This window comes from Thermobia domestica, chromosome 3, assembly GCF_964235325.1.
Source record: "Thermobia domestica chromosome 3, izTheDome1.hap1.1, whole genome shotgun sequence".
Classification (NCBI taxonomy): Eukaryota; Metazoa; Arthropoda; class Insecta; order Zygentoma; family Lepismatidae; genus Thermobia; species Thermobia domestica.
In genome coordinates this window covers 276,941,114-276,961,927 of record NC_137456.1, presented here as the reverse complement: position 1 = coordinate 276,961,927, position 20,814 = coordinate 276,941,114, and the positions used below count along the sequence as shown (strand labels likewise).

Sequence of the window (20,814 nt, the reverse complement as noted above, 5' to 3'; positions counted from 1 at the left end):
CGCGAGACTTCTCGCAGTCTCGCAACATTTATGAATTACATTTAATTGTATATTTAGTGATTTTACATTTATTGAGTTTTCTAAGTTGAGCGTTAATGCCTCCAGGAACAAAAAAGTGATTGGGGCAATAGTCATTTTATGAGATTTATTATTGTTTAAGGTTGATTTTCAGAATTAAAGCCTTCTTTAGTTTCTAAACATCATTAAAAAAGAAAAGCTTTGTAAATTGGAAATTTATTACAGCATCGATTTAGGACTTTATTTTGCGACACAAACACATACACGCGGGCGCGCACGAATACATGAACTTCTGTTTTTGGTCTGAAAAGCGAATAAGACTCCCTATTGCTGCGAAATGTGATATTTCTGTTGTTTCTGTCTTTTTCACATTACTACTAGCGATTAATGTTGGGGGATGGCGGGGAAATACCCTCTCGTCAAAGTTTATCCCCGGCCCGGCTCGCAGAAATAACATGATATTTTTACATGGAATAAGTATTTTCTTTCTATATATTTATCAAAAACATCCCCCTCTAGTTCAGAAGTTTAATTCAAACACTGGTTTGGTAGGATGGCCCTATAGGTTTGGTGGGAGATGGTAGGAATGGCCCTATATCTGTCAGTAATTTTATTTTCTAGATCTGGCAACACTATATAAGTTGAAAGCGAAAGTTGATAAAATGCGATAATGCAACATTGCTACAAGCGCGAACGAACCGAAAGAATTGGGTCGTATTGTGTTGTGAGGAGTTCTTTTGTTGTCTACAAGCGCTTTTGGTGGTATAAAAACATCTGTATAATGGAAAATCACCCTTCAAGGAAACGACCAAAACGTGTAAATGTTGATAGTGGCGACGATATTTAGAAAGAGCCAAATATTTCTAGAGTCCTCTAAGCTGGAAAACAATGTTGCATCCAGCAACAATTTATGTTGGTTTTGCTGTAAATTATGCTATTAATTTGACGAAAATTAATGGTCCAGCAATCAAATTCCAGCACAACTTTTCTTTTAATTTGGAGCGGAGGGGACACAAGTTTGGATACCATGTTGAACTCTAGGTTCCGTCTCCTTAGGATGTTATGAACATTCATCCCATGGAAAGCAATGGTAAACCACCATGAATTCACCTTGCCAAGGGACTTTTAGGTCAAATACCTGCCTTCGGACAGAATATCACATCATCATTCATTAACAGCCATAGAATAACACATTGCAAAATTTTGACCCAGAATATGTGCGAGACTGCGAGACCATGCGAGAAAATCTAGGTTCTACATGTAAAAGCAAATCTTTTTTTCAGCATTTTCTTCGGTTTCTTGCAAAAATTCGCAAAATACCATCTCTCTATGACTTACGGTACCCGAGATATGGCTCCTTAAATCTCCCGAAATCGGAGCTAAGTTTGGCCAATATCATGGGAACGGTAAGTCATAAAGAGATTATATTGGTGTTGATCAATACGTAAGAGGATGGTAAACATTTTCGTACCAATATTAATAGATGGCAATTGGTACCAAAATATTCACCACCCTCTTAGGTATTGATCAATGCCAATATCGTCTCTCTATAACTTATGGTTCCCGAGATATGGCTACTTAAATCTCCCGAAATTGGACATACTTTGGCCAATATCTCGGAAACGGGTAAGAGTGACGCGAAAAAGTCCGTCACTTCCTCAGGTAGTTTTTGATGCTCTATGACGATGGAGGGCTCAAAATTGAAAAATTCGCAAATAACAGACAGACAGACACACAGACACAGAGAATTCAGTAGTGGACTTTTTAAGTTCGTTAACTATTAATAAGGTACGTAAACAAAAATTAATACTTTTGACAGATAAAAAAAAATAAAACAAGAAAAATAGCGGAAACGTGTATTTTTACAGATTTTGCAGAGGTATAAAATCTCTGTTTTCACTACATAACTTGAACATAAAAAAATTCATGGAAGCCAAGCTGATTTTTGCTTTTGTTATACTTTTTAAAGAGGAACTTTTATATTTTTGCTTAGGTTCGTTACAGTCTGCATCTAAAAAGACAAGACTTGTTCATTTTAGGCAACTTACCCAAAAGTAAAAAGTCCCGCCTAAAGTCGGAGAAACCAGCAAAACACAGATTCAAAACAGTGTTTCCTTATGTAAAATGCACTGAGAAAAAAATGTATGTGGCGTACGTGAAATCGTATGTTATATTTGTAAATCCTGTAGTTTTTAGACTTAACGTACAGCAAACGTATTGGTATTGAAAACGCATGTTTAAAATACTTTCTGTATAAGTGTTCCATCTGCACGTGCTTTCCGTATGAAACAATATAGGCGGTCAGGATCTCACACACAAATGGAGGTATACTATACAGGGGCGGATCCAGGGGGCGATCGGGGCAATCGCCCCTTCCCCCAGAAGAGGAAACGTTTTTATTTTATATATAAATAAAACCCATCCCAGAGTTTGGAGCTCTTAAAAGTAGCTCTAAGTAGCAGTATTACAACCCACCGCCCCCCCCCAGAATTCCATTTTGGATCCGCCCCTGCGTATATAACATATAGCTGACGAAGGTAACATACATATATGTATGAAATATAAGGAAGACTGTTAGATATCAGACATCCTGCAATGGCATGATGTAACATCCAAGAGGGCAATGCGTATGTAGCATACGAATAACGTATGCTATGGACTGATTTCTGTAGTAAACAAGAGGATTCCGTATAGCCTATTTGTATAATATACCGCTGTCCGGAGAACAGATTTTTCTGTGTGACTTGTTTTTTCAGAATATCTCACTATTTTTCTCAATAAAACAACAAATATGACTATTAGAAAACCAAGTTTATATAAGGGTGGTCATATTTTTGAGCGCTACAGTGGAACTAGGAAATTTATCTTGGAACACTCTCGTAACGTTTATACTAATAAATAAACATGCTGAAATTTTGTACGGTGCAGATGTCAACAGGGAAATTCTTTCATATCTCCACCATACCATCAAATTAACAGTGCTGCCATGCCAACCCAATATAAGATCAGTTTTTCAAATAGCACTACGTCACATTATTACATATTTCAAATCTACTGTTAATCTGATGGTAGTTCGGAGTATGTCAAATGATTTCCACCCATTGGTATTTTCTTTGTACACAGTTTTTTTTTTTTTTTAATTTGTTAGTTTAAAAGTTTCAAGAGCATTTGAAGATACGTGGTCCACCCTGTTAAAAAAATGTGTTCAAATATTCTGACGAAATTCTTGTAAATACCATTCTACGTATACTATCAGTTTCGTATAATCAAAACACATAATTTAATATTTAGGCTGCTTAGATTTCTAACAATGGAAATAAATCAATAAATAGAACGAATTAAAAATCTCACCTGTTAAATTGAGAACAATTGTGTCTCCATAGAAATTCAAGTGTCACGTCATCGTGCTTGAGTCCAGGTGAGTAAAAACAAAAGTATGTGAAAGAAAAAATTAGAACTACACGTATTTCAATAGTATCGTAAATTACAATAACGAGTTTCACATATTTAATATCTGCTACATTATCAGTAGATAGCAAAATATTACAGCTAACTAGTGATTTATTCTTCTCGATTTCGGTGGGGGAATGGGATCTAAAGCTCTAGGGGGAAACCATATTCATGATCTGCATGCTCCACCTATCTTCAAAAATCAGGGGGGTTCTATAATTTTGTATCCCCCTAACAAGTCTGGATACATGACAACAGCTAAATAAACAATATAAAGATCCCGCTATGGTAGGACTGGGGTTTAGCGTCATTTTAGCACCAAGGCTAAATGAGACAACGACCTACAACTTAACGTGGGATCAGAACCACATAAGACCCCTGAAGATTTTGCTTTTCGAAAACAATATTAATTTCTCTTTTACTACGTAACGAACAGTAGTTTCAATGCTATGATCACCAGTAACGGACAAAGTGATCCATTTAGTGGGGAAAAACAGGTCCGTATCCAGGGGAGGTCTAGGGGGGTCCGGGCCTCTCCTAAATTTTTGCTGGCCCACTAAAATTTTCACGGTAGGCTTGCAAATGAACTATAATATAGTTGGATCGGGCCCCCTTACATTTTTGAGCTGGCAACCGGCCTGGGGAAAAAATAATGGATCCCCATTCTCGTGAAAATTTAAAGCAGTGATCGCCAAACCATCGATCGCGAGCCACTCACAGCTCACGAGGACATTTTCGGTAGATTGCATTAACGTTCGTTGGCTAACCTTGATTCCTCCACTAAGCTGACGCTAACGACAGGGGGCGCTGACGACAACAACTGCTTGTTTCTCCTGCGCAACTGCCATTGTCAGCCTCATCTCACAGTTGATTGTATACGCGTGGGATTATGCACTTGTGATTTTCGTGTGTATATTAGACATTTGCTAACTTGAATAGTATGATTTCATACTTACTAAAAATGTAAGTTTATAAGCAATAAACAAATGTAACATTTAAAAAACTGTAGTTCCTTTGGTTGGTAGCTCACAGTAGGGTTTAAAAACGGTATGGTAGCTCAATAGCTTCGTTAAGTTTGGCGACCACTGATCTAGAGTATCCTTGACTCTATGATGTAAATAACTTCAAAGGTTCCTTCAAGAAACTTACTTAATCGTCTCGCTTATTCCGATTATTTTATATGATTTTGTATACGAGGTCCCTGTAATCCTACTTTTCGTTCTATGCAACTACGAGCTACCAATATTCGGTGAATACAGTAGAGCGTCGATTATCCGAAGTAATTGGGGGACATGGGTGTTCGGAAAACTGGTTTGTTCGGATAATCGAACTGTACATGTTTATTTGCCAAAAAGAAGTACTGTACAGTAAATTTATTCATAAAAACAGGCATCTCTTTAAGTATTACAAAGTAACGTACAAAGACAACTTTAGTAGGAATATATAGTATGTGGTACAGTTTATTAAACAAAAATATGTACATATTACATACGCATTTTGCATGAACAATACACACAGTACACAAAATTAACGTTTAAAAAAATCCTTTAAGCGAGCGAGTACACAGTTCGGTTAAGCGGTCGTTCGGTTGACCGACGTTCGGATAATCGACGCTCTACTGTACTTATTTTTAAAAAAAGAAAGAAAAGAAAAGAAAGAAAGAAAGAAAAGGTAGGACATGATCATAGAGTGTGGACTGTAAGTCGTTTGAGAATCTAGTCGTGTTAAAATTCGAATAATTCAGTCGTTATTCGAATATTCGAACCAAATTTATTATTCAAATAATTATTCAATATTCGACAATTGTTCGAATTCTGAAAGTAAATTTTCGGATATTCGAATAGTTTTAACAGAATTGCTTAACAGTAACAGATATTCAGTTCTCAAATGGCTAGAATAACAGTATATGATTTACGTAAGCAATACACAACGATGTGGCTCGTAAATAATACCTTGTAAGGAGTGGTTTTATTATTATTATTAAGTATTCTGCCTTTTGGCAGGTCCTGGGACTAATGAGGGTTTTTTTTTTTCTTTTCTTAATTTTCAGTTTAGGCCTCAAAATGTTTCTTCCAAGTTTCTCGATTTTCAGCTTCCTCTTTTAACTCCCAATATTTTCTCCTATCTTTCAAATCATCGATCACTTGTGTTCTTCTTCTTCCTATTCCTCGCTTTCCTTCCATCTTTCCTTCCATTGCGATATGAAGAAGACAATTTCTACGCAAGATGTGTCCAATTCAATTGGCCTTTCTACGAAGGATGGTGGCTAGAAGAGTCCTCTTCTCTCCTATCCGTTTTAAAACGTCTTCGTTTGCTACTCTTTCTGTCCATTTTATCTTCTCCATCTTCCTCCAACAGCACATTTCGAAGTTCTCTAAATATTTCTTCTCTAACTTCCGTACTGTCCAAGTCTGTGAACCATAAAATCCAATGCCCCATATATAGCACTTGACCAATTTCTTCCTTATTCAAATATTAAGGCTGCTAGTTAAGAATGACCATTTCTTGTTGGATGCTTCTTTAGCTATGGTAATTCTCGACCTGATATCTTTGGTGCAATACGCGTCTTTCGTCAAAATACTTCCCAGATATTTGAAATGATCAACCTCTTCAAGTACTCTGTATTCTACTCTGATCTGTAAGGGCGTATTTCCACGGGATATTCTCATGACTCGATTTTTCGATGTTGATTTCCATTCCATATAGTCTCCCAGTGTCAACTACTTTGTCAATCATCTCCTGTAGTTCTTCTTCGGTTCTAGCTAAAATAACCGTATCATCTGCATACCTGATCTTGTTAATAATCTGCCCTCCTATCTTGAAATCTCTAATTCCCATTAATCCTTCCTTCATTAACCATTCACTGTAAATGTTGAATAATTGGGACGACATACTACATCCTTGTCTGACTTATCTTCCAATCTCCACACTATTGGTTTATCCTTCATTCAAGCGCATCTTGACTTGTTGTCCTAAGTACAGGTTGCGAATGAGCGGTTGGTCTCTCCAGTTGACCCCCATTTCTTTATTTGCAAAAGCTTTTTGCCAGTCTATGAAGCACAAACACAACTCTTCCTTTACGTCCAGAACTCGTTCTGAGATAATTCTCATCAACCCAATGGTATCTCTGGTGCCTTTTCCTTTCCGGAATCCACAGGATTTAAATATTGTTATATCGTCGGTAAAGGGGCGGAGTGGCGTATCTTGAAAATGTTATTTTGAGTTACGACCACGAGCCATCCTTACTGAACCCGCTCTATCGTCAGAAAAATAGTTTCACAAATAAATAGTTTCACACTGGAATTACACTTCACAATTCATTTCAGAAGGTATACACGTTCTGAAAATGACGTATCTTTAAATGTATATCATGGTAGAACGTTGAATGAGACATTTTAAATCACTCTCCAGTAAAATTATAAAAATCAAGATACGCCAATTCTCCCCTTCATTGACGATATTTGTAATTTAAAAAACTTGTAATTTGTATAATACTTAATAGTAATAGTAAATAATTTGTAATTAATAATATTTAAAAAAAGATTAAATTTATCAAATAAACGAAAACGTTCATTCCTAAGAAATTGTTTGCTGAAGATAGCAGCTCCCCCCCCCCCCACTAATCATTAGACTGCAAATCTGCTGTTCTCAGGCCCTACCCCTTGGTCTAGTGGGCCGGTGGATGTAGCTGAGCGCCCTGGAACGTTAGGCTCACGATCGTGAGGCAAAATCCATTGTGGTTTCGTTTGTAGTAGCAAGGGTGGAATTTTAATTGTTCTCGATACTTCTGTGTGCATGTCCCTGTCGAGTTTAATAGTACTGAAGAGTGGTAGAAAGAGAAAATAAGTCAAGAAGTCCCCCCTAGCACGTGTGTCTTTGGTGCACATGGCCCTGGGTTCGATTCTTGTTAGGATAGCACAAAAAGTAACTTTCGTAATCATTCACGATCGTTAATCTTCGGACTTCTGTAGTGTAAAAGGCATAATCAAGTGAGATGTTAAACTTTAAAAAAAAAATAATAATAATTTTTAATGTCAAATAAAACCTCCCCTGTTTAGCCGTTTCTGACAAATAAGGCAAAATTCGAGAGATTCAATCCAAAACTAAATATGTGTTATTTTTCTTATTTCAGATAAAATTTCAGCATGCATCTCATTCAGAAGGCAAATTCTTAAAAAGATATAAACGAAATGCCTTCTATTTTCTTCCCAAGGACGATGGTTATGGTACAGTATAAGTAACTGTGAAACTAATATCATTTATTCTATAAACTTATGAACCGTATGTCGTCATTTTTTTCCTGGTTTACCAAAGCAGAAGGCATGTCTGAAACAGAACACAAAGAGCAACTAACCGCAGAAAGCAAGGAACATTATCATATCCACGAGGTGTTACCTTCGAGAATTGACCAAATCGTTCAGCCGCCTGTAAATGCTCCAGAAGCACCGTCTCGAGAGCTATCGTTATCACAGACAAATGGTATGGGTGACCATCAATCAGGGAAGGGAGTTTCTAAAGAGCAAGCAAACAGTAATGCAGAAATGATCCAAACAGGAACTTTGAACTCACCTGACAGTGCAAAGAAAGCACTTTCACCTCAACGCAATCCGGAACTCAAGCACGAAGTAAATGTAGTTAAAAAATTGGAGAGAACCGAAGCAAAGCCAGTAGCTAGTCTGGACTTTTCGAAGGGAAACTTAACATTCACGATAAGCGGAGCTCCAGGTCTTAACCCAGCACACTTACCAAATGCTGCGAATAGTCAAATGAGCGCTACTTTGTGGATTACATCAGATGATTATGCGGTTATTTGTAGTACTGGAACATCGGAACCAGACATCACAAAGTCAGGATATGCTTGGGGAAATAATCAATCTTCTGCTTACTTTATCACCAAAGCTTTACAAGAGACGGTTAACACCATAGATGAGAAGAAAGACATTGATCCAGCAATAGCAGCTCTTCGAAAACTTTCAGATATATTTGGTAATAGTCGATCATACCTGAAGAGTGATGGAAAGAGTTCTGCAACTTCTACCGAGAAAACACGAAATACAAATGAAGCTTCAGATGAATCTATCAAAATTGATAAACCATGCAACATAAAAAGTTTCACAGCTGATGGGACTCCTTTCTTTGACGATCACTCAGTGCAGAAGGCAATAAATAATGATGAAACTTCAGAAATATCATACAAATCTGTGGATAAAGCGTTACAGGAATCAGACCAAAAAACCACTCCTCCTTTAGTGCCTTTAAAGCTTGTTCTTCCTTCACGTTCGTCTCAAGATCCCAAATCAGCGCCAAACAGATCAACATCTTTAAATACAAATCTTGAGAGTCTGCATACCCCACGATCCACACTGGATATGAATGACGTAAAGACCTTCATCTCCCAGTGCCGCAGCTTGACTGCTAACCACTTCTCGTCATTCAATGCTGAAGAAGACAATGGCTACGTCAGTGACAGTCACTCGTCTACTTTGTCATGTAGTGGCAAAATATCGAAGAGTCTTTTTCCCTCTACACATACTTGTACTTCATTGCAGTATAGCACAAATGCTGAACTTCCCTGCAACGCACCAATTTGTCCTTCCTGCAGGCGAGGACAGGGCTGTCCACTCACTCCGACTCGCGTACACTCACATTACTCAAACTGCCCTCACCATTTACTAGCTGCCACTTTTATTACTCATTGTGAAGAATGTGCTCGCAGAAGACCCACTGAAGATGAACAGTACCGTACACATTTGCGATCCGTCCCGGCTATCAAGTGTACATGTACACACCCTTGCATTGCTGCGACTACAACTGCGAACAAAGGCCATGAAACTTCACCACAATCAGATTACAAACAAAATCAAATGTCTTTGGCAGTTCCATCAGCTTCTGGCACCATCAAAAGAGTCACTTCAGGAAATGTTCCATGCAATATTGAATTGATCCCCACGGATGAATCCAGTGACAAAAATAATCCCAAATACCTTTTGAATCTCAATTTACCCGTGCAGCTAAATGTTGTTCCATGAATCTCTTCACGGGTACATGACTTTACCAGTGGGAAAGTACACACAGTTAATTATTACCTGTATAGTAGTAGAAGACCACTATGTTCCTAAAATTATTGTAATTGTATATAAGTATCAGTTTCTATGCTATTAAATGCAACTTCACCGATTAAAAAAGTTTCGTTTTACTGTACCACTATCTCTGACCTATGTTATCTTTCATATTTCAGTGCAATCAGAATTTTCGTTATGGAAGGAATCGAAATGCTCTATGAAAATACTTTAGAACAATTCCGCTTCGTGTGAAATATTGCTTTAAAGTTATTACTGTAATATAAGGCATGGTTCAGGTTTATTGTCACAAATCAAAGAACGGAGGAAAATAAAATTCCCAAGCCAAAGATTATCTCATAGATTATCTCATAGATTATCTCATAGGTATACAATTTAAAACCTCTTAAACAGACAGTATACGAACTTTCTTGACCAGCAAAGTACTGTTTTCTCTTGAAGTTGGCAAAGAGGAGTCTTTCCTATTTAACTGCCACCTGCTCCGAAATCCGGGTCAAATTACACTTAAGCTGCGTGAGCTTTTTAGCAATTGTATCTCTCTTGATCAGAGGCCAGAACCACTCAATGTGTTTGCACTGGGGAACTAGGTTGTCGACGCGCGCAACATATGATATGTGATTATCTTCCAGAAACTGCACGGTGCTGTGTGCATAAAGCAATAATGCCTTGTCATGCCAAAATAAAATAGAGTCGGTAATGTTTATACTACGTAGCCATGGCAATAAAATTTTTCGCAGACACTGAGAAACATACATTTCACTATTCGGGGATCTGTCAGCCACAAACGCTGAAGAGATGTTACCCAAATTATTTTCATCATCATTTTCAATGCACAAATCACATCTTTTAAGCACAGAAGAACATACTACATCACTAATGCTGTTGGATGATACCTTAACGAACCCAGAAGTAATGTTGACATGTGAGATCTTTAAGTGCTCCAAGATCCGATTTTTGTTTGTTTGTTACTCAGGTTATGGATTGTTTGTCGAGTAATTCATTACAACACGTATGACAAAACGGAAAGATTAGTTTATCATTTGACTTAGAAGGAAGAGCGTCCTATGCTGAAGTATACCTCGCTTCATTAATTCTATACTGTCAGTGTTTGGAAAATTTGCATCTCCTGGTAAATACAAAATTGGATGTGAGATAGGGTATTTTTCTAATTTACAGCAATTTACGGACAGAGGAAATTGACATCTAAATACATATTTTTTTTCTTCAGAATCTTTACTTTATAGTACCGTACATTGTAACTAAATTACTATGTCCTCTATAGAACGCGTACTGAGAACTTAGCGGTGTGTTGTTTGTGTATGGATGATTTGTTACAAACTGCTTCATTTCTGGATTTTCTTGTAATACCTTCTTAAATTCACAACCCTATATTTCAGTAATTTCACATCCTAAATCCTTTAATCATTCATTCCTTCTTCCTTGCTTCATGACGAAACTGCAACGAGTCAGCAGGGTTATTATACAGAGTGGCCCAAAAGTAGGAATACAGTCGTAGTACTGCCATAACTCGTTTATAATTTCTTTTCTCGTTTTCTTTTCAGCTATCTTGATATCTCGAACGATGGGTGTTAACTTGAATGAAAATCAAAGAAAATGGATTCTTAAAACGATTGAAAAAAGTGAAAATGTTGAACATTTTTATGCGTCATGGAGAAGCAAATTTAACGCTTCTGCTTCAACACGTTTACAATTTATCGTATAAGATACAAACTGAATTAAAACAGATTCAGTGGTTAATACATCAAACTCTAGACTCCTTAAGACTTCAATGGCAGAGGATAATAAAAGGAAAATTGCACTGACATTTGTCAACGGCCTAAAAGAAGCTTTCCATAGAACATCGTTACAACGCTTAATGCATAAATTGAACTTGAAGTTTGTGTCGTAATGTGTGCCGCAGCCTTCTGGGTAGACTTGAATAATGTTGCAGTGTTGATGGACAACATTTTGAACACTTGCGTGAATCAAAATTGCGATCAAAATTAAAATTTAGGTGCCACTGTATACCTACTTTTGGGCCACCCTGTATATGGGTTTATGTCTCAGGATAACACATAACGTAACAATGATAAAAAGCAGTCTTCATACTCCCACATATGTTTTTTTTTTTTTTTTTTTTTTTTTTTGTCTGTCCATGTTCCCTCTATTTTCATTGATGCAATCCGTTTTTCACATCTATGCAGAGCAATAGTAACTTGAATGTTCCTTTATTTTTCTTCCCACGCTAACCACTGAACTGCTTCAAGAGATTGTGTATCTCTCCAGCAATATCAGTTTTTTTTTTTTCGTATAGGCCTAATGCCAATGACGTTTTAAGAAATCTTGCCGATATGCCAGATAAGAGGTTCTAGCGATAGTGATGCATTCCAACAATAGATTTACATTAGTTTCTTTTTTAAAAATGATCATAAATGAAAAACAAGCACGTTGTAGAACTTCTACACCCTGAAAACAATAATTTACAAGTTCTTTCAAACGAAAGTCGCCATTTTGATGTTCATTATAGCATTCTCACTAGCGTGTGCAGGACATTGGGAATGTGGGTGCCAGATCTAAAGTACCACCATATGGAACGGCGTCCTCCCCCCTTTTCCCTCAGAAAAGATAGCGTTATTGCACCCGATGCTGCGTAGGCGACGCACGGCACACATGCAGACGGGAAATAATGTACACGTAATCTCTTCTCAGTTTGTAATAATTCTACATAAAAAAAAAATAGTTTGTCTAATGGGGGTGCCAAGGCACCCATGGCACTCACGTTGCGCACGCCTGTGAGCATTCTATTAAATTCGTTCCTGTCTTCCATCTTCATGTTGTCTTCACCTGGTAGTGCACCTTCGTATGTTTCATTTTCTTTCGTATTAAGAAGTAGATGAGATCAAACACGCTCCTTAGTTTACTTAATACCATTGGAAGAAAACACAAAGAGACTATATGAGACACACATTATTTAGTCTATGAGATAAAATTTTTGCACCATTCATCATCACATCTTGTTTCCAATTAAATTTAGTATAAAGTGAGCATTATAACCCTTAGAATTACGTGAAATACAAACAATATTAGTAATGGACGGACGTTGTTTTCGTACATGATTTTAAAATTTCTCTACTGGCTTTTCTTGCTCAAATATTTGTTCATGCTTTCCACAAAGTTTGCAGTTGTTTCTCATCTTCGTAGCATTCACAACAAACATGTTGATTAACTACTGAATTAGGAATGTGATGAATTGTGTCGCCTTCATCTTCAACTTTCTCATCTTGTCTACATTCCAGGGCAAACCGTAGTAGAATTGATATTAATAGGAAACGCTGGACATGCGTCGGCTTTTTTTTTTTTTTTTTTTGCTATGCTATTGGGAGCTTATTTTTGGATAGTACATGGCATGACGTCACTGGGTAAGATGTGATGTGAATCTGGATCGCCAAACATGACTTTGGGTAGCATTGAACTCGTTTCGTGGTTGTCAATACTCCTTCCTGTGATTTTGGAAAGGTTAGCCCTCTTTTTGGACTACTATGTATGATCTGTCAGGAAAGTAAATGTACACCTATTTTTCGAGTCTGGCATTCCTGTGCTCCATCCGTGGAGAGTATGAGAATTAAATCAATCAAATGTTTACTGAGGGGCAAAAAGAAAAGCTTAATCTGAATAAGACATTGCAGAGGGACACAAGCTGTGAATACGAATAGTGCATAGTGTAAATAAAGGACGACACCGAAAGAGAAAGCCAGAAACAGCTGTTAAACTTACAAAAAAAGAGTAAAAATTGTCGAAGTGGGAACATAAAACACAAATACAACAAATACGCCGACAACTAAACGATCAGCATGCCATGATCTTGGTGTAGTTGTTAAGATGCTGGCTTACAAATGCAAAGGACGCAAGTTCGAATCCTCGACAAGGACATTTTTAGATTTTTTTGTTAATAATACATACAACTCATGAGAGATGGTAAAAGAGGTCGTATTTAGTTTTTCGTAGCAATTATTATTGGCAATGTTTAGTACTGATAATACTTTTTGTCTTTGCGTATTGCTTTTGTTCTTGTCTTCATTTCGAAAGAGAAGAATATCCGAACAAATGCCACCAAAATTCCTCATATTTTGAATGTAAACGCCATTTGCAATTAGTAAAGAATAAAAATTGAACGTTCCGAAGTAGCTGCAAAAAGTAAAAGGAAAAACATGGAAGTCGACCATACTCATGGTTACTAAAAATACAATTTCTACATGCCTTACACCTCCCGACCACGTTTCTACGTTAGCAAGTAGGAGGCTTGTGTTTAGGTTAGGCTCGTCAATACGTTTTGCAAAGGGGCCCGGTTTAGCTCTGACGCACCACAGGTGAGAGAAGGGAGAAAAACACTTTTTCTCTCTCCCTCTGTGTGTCTATTTATCTATCTATTTGTATATATATAAAGCTATTTGTGAATGCCATAACCACCCTAATTTTCAGCGGATTGAGACGAAACTTGGCACAAACATTAATTGTTGAAATATCTTGATGAGTTCGTTAACCAGAATAATCAGATGAAAATGTTCAAAATGGTGGCCCTTCAAACTCTTAAAAAGTTCCAAGGGAACCAAATTTCGCCCATAAATAGGTATTCAGAAAGTTTGAATAAATTTTCCTCTTTTACTGAAATATTTGTGTGCAGAAACTTATTGAAATATTGGACCCGATTAATCGCCTAAAGAAGGTTCACGCCCTTCCGCTACGGTCAGTTTTTTTTTTTTTTTTTTTTTTTGCAAGAGGGGGTTATTTCCTATCGGAACAAGATGATTGTTAGTGATGATATGAAATTACACATTGAAAGTGAAGTAACTTGTGTAACGTGTTATTTGAAAGAATAATATAATAAGTGTGCATTCCTCTAACACAGAGAACTGTAAATCATGTATTTCGAGTTCGGGAGCCTGAATGGCGAGGAATGTTATTTGATTTGCTTTTTAGTAACACATTGCATTGCAAATAAAGGTAGGCAACATTAGTGGTAAGTAAAACAACAACAACAACAATAATAATAATAATAATAATAATAATAATAATAACAATAATAATAATAATAGGTGTTGTTTCTGGCAAGGCAATATCTTCCTCAGTTCTTCTTCAAACGTAATGATTGTAACGCTATATCTCCCTTACAAACAAAATATTAGCAATTTATATCGAGAGAACGGGAAACTGTAGAGCGATGGGAGCAAAGTTGGACAGTATGCACTCATAGTACTCAGAAAAGTAAGCGATTTCAATGCAAAATGAACGAAGAGTCATTGTCATGGGTACTCATGGGGCCACGGCAGAGCCCTCTTTAGGAAAAATGTCGATAGCTTATATCGAGAAAACAGGAGGTGATAGTGGGATGGGACCAACGTTGGACACCGTGGACCCATAAGGCGCATCGAAAAAATTAGGGAGGCGGGCGCCAGCCAGCCTTACTTATTTCCACATAATAATATAAAATTATATTGTCGAAATACACACACGAGTTAGCTACTAATATTTCATATTATTATTATTATTATTATTATTATTATTATTATTATTATTATTATCTACAGCGTCTTTTCATTACGTGAGCATGTTTGACATGAAACCAAAGAGAAAATCCATCCTGTAGCGAAAAGAAACAATACTTTCTCTCAAATGGATAAAATATTAAGCCGAGATTGATTCGAACTCGCATGGACGGCGCGAAAAGCCAGTGCTTTGTCCACTATTTTTTTAACTGACTCACCGAACGCGTTTCAGTAACTTACTTATTGCTAATTTTACTTGCTTCACTCGTTTAACTTGCTTTTTCTAATAACTTATAACGACAGGGACACGAACACAGAAACATCGAGAACAGTTAAAAATGATAGATGATCTCCCGCCGAGAATCGAACCCGACACTCCATACACCCAAGGCTCACGTGCTAGCCTCTAGACCAGCGGCGATGGCAACACTCACTTCCTGTGTCGTTAGGGATTACGACCACTGTCTTGCCAGCTATCACTTCTGTGGGTTGTATACTATGATCACATGTTTCTTCTTTGCTGGAAGAGTAAAACCTACATTATATGTAATACATGAGGTATTTAGACCTCCATGCTCTTCATATAATGTAATAAAAGGGTCATGGTGTCGGATTTTAATACATGACGTATTGCAGGATACAACATGCTTTGCATTACTTGTTTGTTTGTAGACAGCTACTAGCTTAGTGTTCTGAAAGGTTGTGTATAAACTAGGGATAGCCCGTTCCGGAATTATTAGTTTTCGGACTCCCGAAAGTAAAGCCGGACAAATTCCGGAATTCGGAAAATTCCAATTTTGTAATAATTTCGGAATTCGGAAAAATCCGGAATTTAGAAATTTCTGATTTCGTTAACATTCCGGATTCTTTCCGAGTTCCGAAATTCTTCTGAATTCCGGAGTATAACTGAATTCCATAATTTTGCGAAATCCGGAAAGTGAAAGTTCCGTTTCCGAAAAATGAATTTATTTTGGTTAATATGAATCGTGGCGGAGATAAGTCTTTGACCAGAGGCGACTGCTTTGAAAGAAATGGGGAGTATGAGAATTCAATCTGTCATATTTGTAGTTTCGTGTGGAGAAAGAACGAACTTGTGAACCAGTGGTTTAAGAAAAACTCAAGTTATTAATGTAAACTTTGCCGACTTCATAAAAGAAATACGAAAGACATTTTGAATCGAAAAATATAACATACAAGTTTGCAAGCGGAGACAAAGAAACCTAACGTAACCAGACTAAAGACGGATCGTTTACTGCGTAGCGATCGCGGTTCAGTGGTCAAGGTGCTTCTGCGAATGCACGTTGCAATTTTTTTTTCTTACTTTAGAATTTTTGATGGCGATTGATCAGCGATAACATACGTTTTATTATATTCAGATATTTGAATACTCGGATGTTTCAATACTTGAACTATCAAATCTTCAGGAATAATAATAGTAATAATAATAATTATTATTATCTCGTAGAAGATTAAAAGCTAGAAGCTAAATTATCGCTCAGGTCATACCATTACAAGCAGAAACGTGACATTTGGAAAGAATATTTCGGTTTGGTTTAATGTTGCTCACGAGGAGTTTCTCATCTCGTTTCTAAAACAAATAAAATAACATGAGAATTAACATTTTACATTCGAGACGGGTCAGGGCTAAATCAAAATTTTCGTCTCTCTTTGGAGATGAGAATCGAGACGAGACGAAAAGTATCGTAAACATTTCCCTCTTGTCTCGATTCTCGAAATAGTGTATGTCCATTCTTTAAGTAACAATTGCTCTGTAGACTGAATCTCATAGGCTATTTCGTTACATTGTATTTCAGAGCTCATTGAATTATGCTCTGTGTAGGTATTTTTGTAGCAAAGCTTTTATATTAAATATTTACCTCTGCATATTCTAAAAATTAGTTTATTATATGCCTTACTGTCGCGTGATATTCAGTTATATTTATTACAGTTATTTTCCTCAAAACATACTTTCTACATGACACTTCAATGAAAGGTTCTAGTTTAAAATGTTGGTAGTTGCAGAGGTGTGTCTTGAAGGTACGGAACCCTTTCCCCGAAATCTCTACTTTTAAGTAAGTTTTGCCAAATTTCAGGGCAAGTTTAAAACTATTATTATTATTATTATTATTATTATTATTATTATTATTATTATTATTATTATTATTATTATTATTATTATTATTATTATTATTATTATTATATCAACTCCATGTATAATCTTTAAAAGATATACGGTTTGTATCTGAATAGTAAAAGCTAATTGACTGTCGATCTCGGTTGTCTGGAAGTCTTCAGGAGGCAAGGACATCGGTCACATTCTGGGTTTGAGTTCCGAAGGGGCAAGTATTCGGGCTCGAGCAAAAAATTGTTAAAAGTTATAGGCTTCATCCAAACATATTCAAAACAGCTGGGACCGGGTTTGGGCTTCTCAACGGCTCGAGCGGCTCGGCTTACAGCTCATTCAATATCGAACCGAATCGAGAAGTGAGCCGAGCCAACAGCTCACCACACCGAGCCGATTTGAGCCATCGGCTTAGTTGAGCTGAGTCGAAACGTGCTGATGAACTAGTTTCAACTTAGCTGGCTCGAACCGGTTCACATGAGCCGAGTAGGTGACCCATCCCAACCGAGAAAGCTCGAGCCATCGGCTCAATTGAGCTGAGTCGATGGCTTGTTCCAACTAAGCCGGCTCGGGTCATCGGCTCATCCCAACCGAGCCGACTCGAGCTGTTCGCTCAGTTGATACGAGCCGAGCCGGTTGATATCACTACCCGAGTTGGTCTTCTGCTTGGGCTCAAGAATTCGACCGTGCAGATCTCAGCCTTGATTTTAAGAACTACAGTATATACTTATATTGGTGATTACGACATTTGAGGCTGTCTCGTAATAATAATAATAATAATAAACTCTTGTCTTCTCGTTATCTAGACGAGACGAGATACACTAAAATTGCCCCACGAGATGCACTAAAATTACGAGATGAGACACACCTCTGTCGTGAGCAACACTAAAAGTATTCCACATTACTGCTTACATTTCTCATGGCTTTTGCTTTCCAGTCTGATCAGGCCAATATTTCAAAACGAGTTAAAACGAGCTGAACGAGCAAGCGAGCCATTATAAAACTGAACTCAACTCGAAACTCGACCTCGAAAACAGCGACTTGGCTCGGAACTCAATTCAAGAAAATTACCTTTGACTCGACTCAAATTGTACTCGAGTCGAATTGAATTTTGGCTCGACTTGTGCTCATCCCTATTCGTGTTTGTATTTTATGTTTCCACTTCAACAATGTCTACTCTTTTTTCTCCTTTTACCTGCTGTTTCTGGATTTCTCTTTCGGTGTCATCCTTTATTTACACCGTGCACTATTCTTATTCCCAGCTTGTGACCCGCTTCAATGTCTTATTCAGTTTAGGCTTTTCTCCTTACATTGACTTCACATGTGATTGATTTAATTCTCACTTTCCGCGCACGACCGATGAAAATGTTTTATTATTATTATTATTATTATTATTATTATTATTATTATTATTATTATTATTATTATTATTATTATTATTATTATTATTATTATTATTATTATACTATTGAACTTGCACGGCGAAATTACTGTATAATACGATATCATTTCTGTAATTTTACTCCATTGTATGTTATTTAGTTTATTAATGCGCACTAAATTGTCTCCAGATCAACGAATAAATTAACTACGGCATGCACTTTGGTGGAAATATCATTACAATAAGATTATTGGTTCGTTCCAAACATGTTCATGTAATGATATTTCCACCAAAGTGCATGCCGTAGTTAATTTATTCGTTGATCTGGAGACAATTTAGTGCCCATTAATAAATTAAATAACATACAATGGAATAAAATTACTGAAATGATATCGTATTATACAGTAATTTCGCCGTGCAAGTTCAATAGTATAATAATAATAATAATAATAATAATAATAATAATAATAATAATAATAATAATAATAATAATAATAATAAAAATAATAAAACATTTTCATCGGTCGTGCGCGGAAAGTGAGAATTAAATCAATCACATGTCAAGTCAATGTAAGGAGAAAAGCCTAAACTGAATAAGACATTGAAGCGAGTCACAAGGTGGGAATAAGAATAGTGCATGGTGTTAATAAAGGACGACACCGACAGAGAAATCCAGAAACAATAGGTAAACGAAGAAAAAAAAAAAAGAGTAGAAATTGTTGAAGTGGAAACAAAATACAAATACGAATAGGGATGAGCAGGAGTCGAGCCAAAATTCGACTCGACTCGAGTTCAATCCGAGTCGAGTCAAAGGTATTTTTCTTGAGTTGAGTTCCAAGCCAAGGCGCTGTTTTCGAGGTCGAGTTTCGAGTTGAGTCGAGTTTTATAATGGCTCTCTCGCTCGTTCAGCTCGTTTTAACTCGTTTTGAAATAATGGCCTGATTAGACTGGAAACCGAAAGCCATGAGAAATGTAGGCAGTAATGCGGGATACTTTTAGTGTTGCTCACGGCAAGGGTGCGTCTCCTCTCGTAATTTTGGTGCATCTCGTGGGGCAATTTTAGTGTATCTCGTCTCGTCTAGATAACGAGAAGACAAGAGTTTTTTATTATTATTATTACGAGACAGCCTCAAATGTCGTAATCACCAATATAAGTATATACTGTAGTTCTTAAAATTAAGGCTGAGACCTGCACGGTCGAATTCTTGAGCCCAAGCAGAAGACCAACTCGGGTAGTGATATCAACCGGCTCGGTTCGTATCAACTGAGCGAAGTTGTTGTATTACTATACATCTGCTTCCGCCCCTGTCAAATCTGGTCGATCTCGTTGACGCGACATATTTGCTTTTTTATACCCCTTTCTTCGTTTACTGAACAAAACAGTAACTATTCTGAAATATACTACTGCGCATGCCTCGTAGATAAATATTTCTGATGCCAATAGTTTCCGTTTTGTCCAAGGAATGTTCTTTTTCTTATTCCCAGCATGACCCTTTTATTACATTATATGAAGAGCATAAAGGTCTAAATACCTCATGTATTACATATAAAGTAGGTTTTACTCTTCCAGCAGAGAAGAAACATGTGATCATAGTATACAACCCACAGAAGTGATAGCTGGCAAGACAGTGGTCGTAATCCCTAACGACACAGGGATAGAGTGGTGCCCTTCCCGCTGGTCTAGTCGCTAGCACTTGCGCCTTTGGTGTATGGAGTTCCGGGTTCGATTCCCGGCGGGAGAGCATCTATGATTTTTAACTATTCTCGATGTTTCTGTGTTCGTGTCCCTGTCGTTATAAGTTATTAGAAAAAGCAAGTTAAACGAGTGAAGCAAGTAAAATTAGCAATAAGTAAGTTACTGCAACACGTTCAGTGAGTCAGTTAAAAAAAAAAGTGGACAAAGCACTGGCTTTTCGCGCCGTCCATGCGAGTTCGAGTCAATCTAGGCTTGATTTTTTATCCATTTGAGAGAAAATATTGCTTCTTTACGCTACAGGTAGTCCACTTTTTTGTATTTTTCGCTGTCGTTCACAGTTAAAGTAACTGACTCTTATTCTTTCTACGAATGATGGATCTTCTCTTTGGCTTCATGTCAAACACGCACACGTAATGAAAAGACGCTGTCGATAATAATAATAATAATAATAATATGAAATATTAGTAGCTAACTCATGTGTGTATTTCGACAACATAATTTTATATTATTGTGGAAATAAGTAA

At 37.0% G+C, this 20,814-nt stretch overlaps 1 protein-coding gene across 1 annotated transcript; it reads left to right on the top strand.

The window, feature by feature from the left end:
• Nucleotides 1-3,388: 3,388 nt before the first annotated feature.
• On the top strand, nt 3,389-9,647 carry LOC145681082 (uncharacterized). Its single transcript, XM_081752454.1, has 2 exons — nt 3,389-3,436; nt 7,601-9,647. Exon 2 carries the CDS (start codon nt 7,743-7,745, stop codon nt 9,495-9,497), a length of 1,755 nt encoding a protein of 584 aa, XP_081608580.1. The 5' UTR covers nt 3,389-3,436; nt 7,601-7,742; the 3' UTR covers nt 9,498-9,647.
• Nucleotides 9,648-20,814: the final 11,167 nt, after the last annotated feature.

What these genes read in the sequence shown, in the direction of transcription:
- LOC145681082 (XM_081752454.1), top strand. Translation starts at nt 7,743, where the DNA reads ATGAACCGTATGTCGTCATTTTTTTCCTGGTTTACCAAAGCAGAAGGC.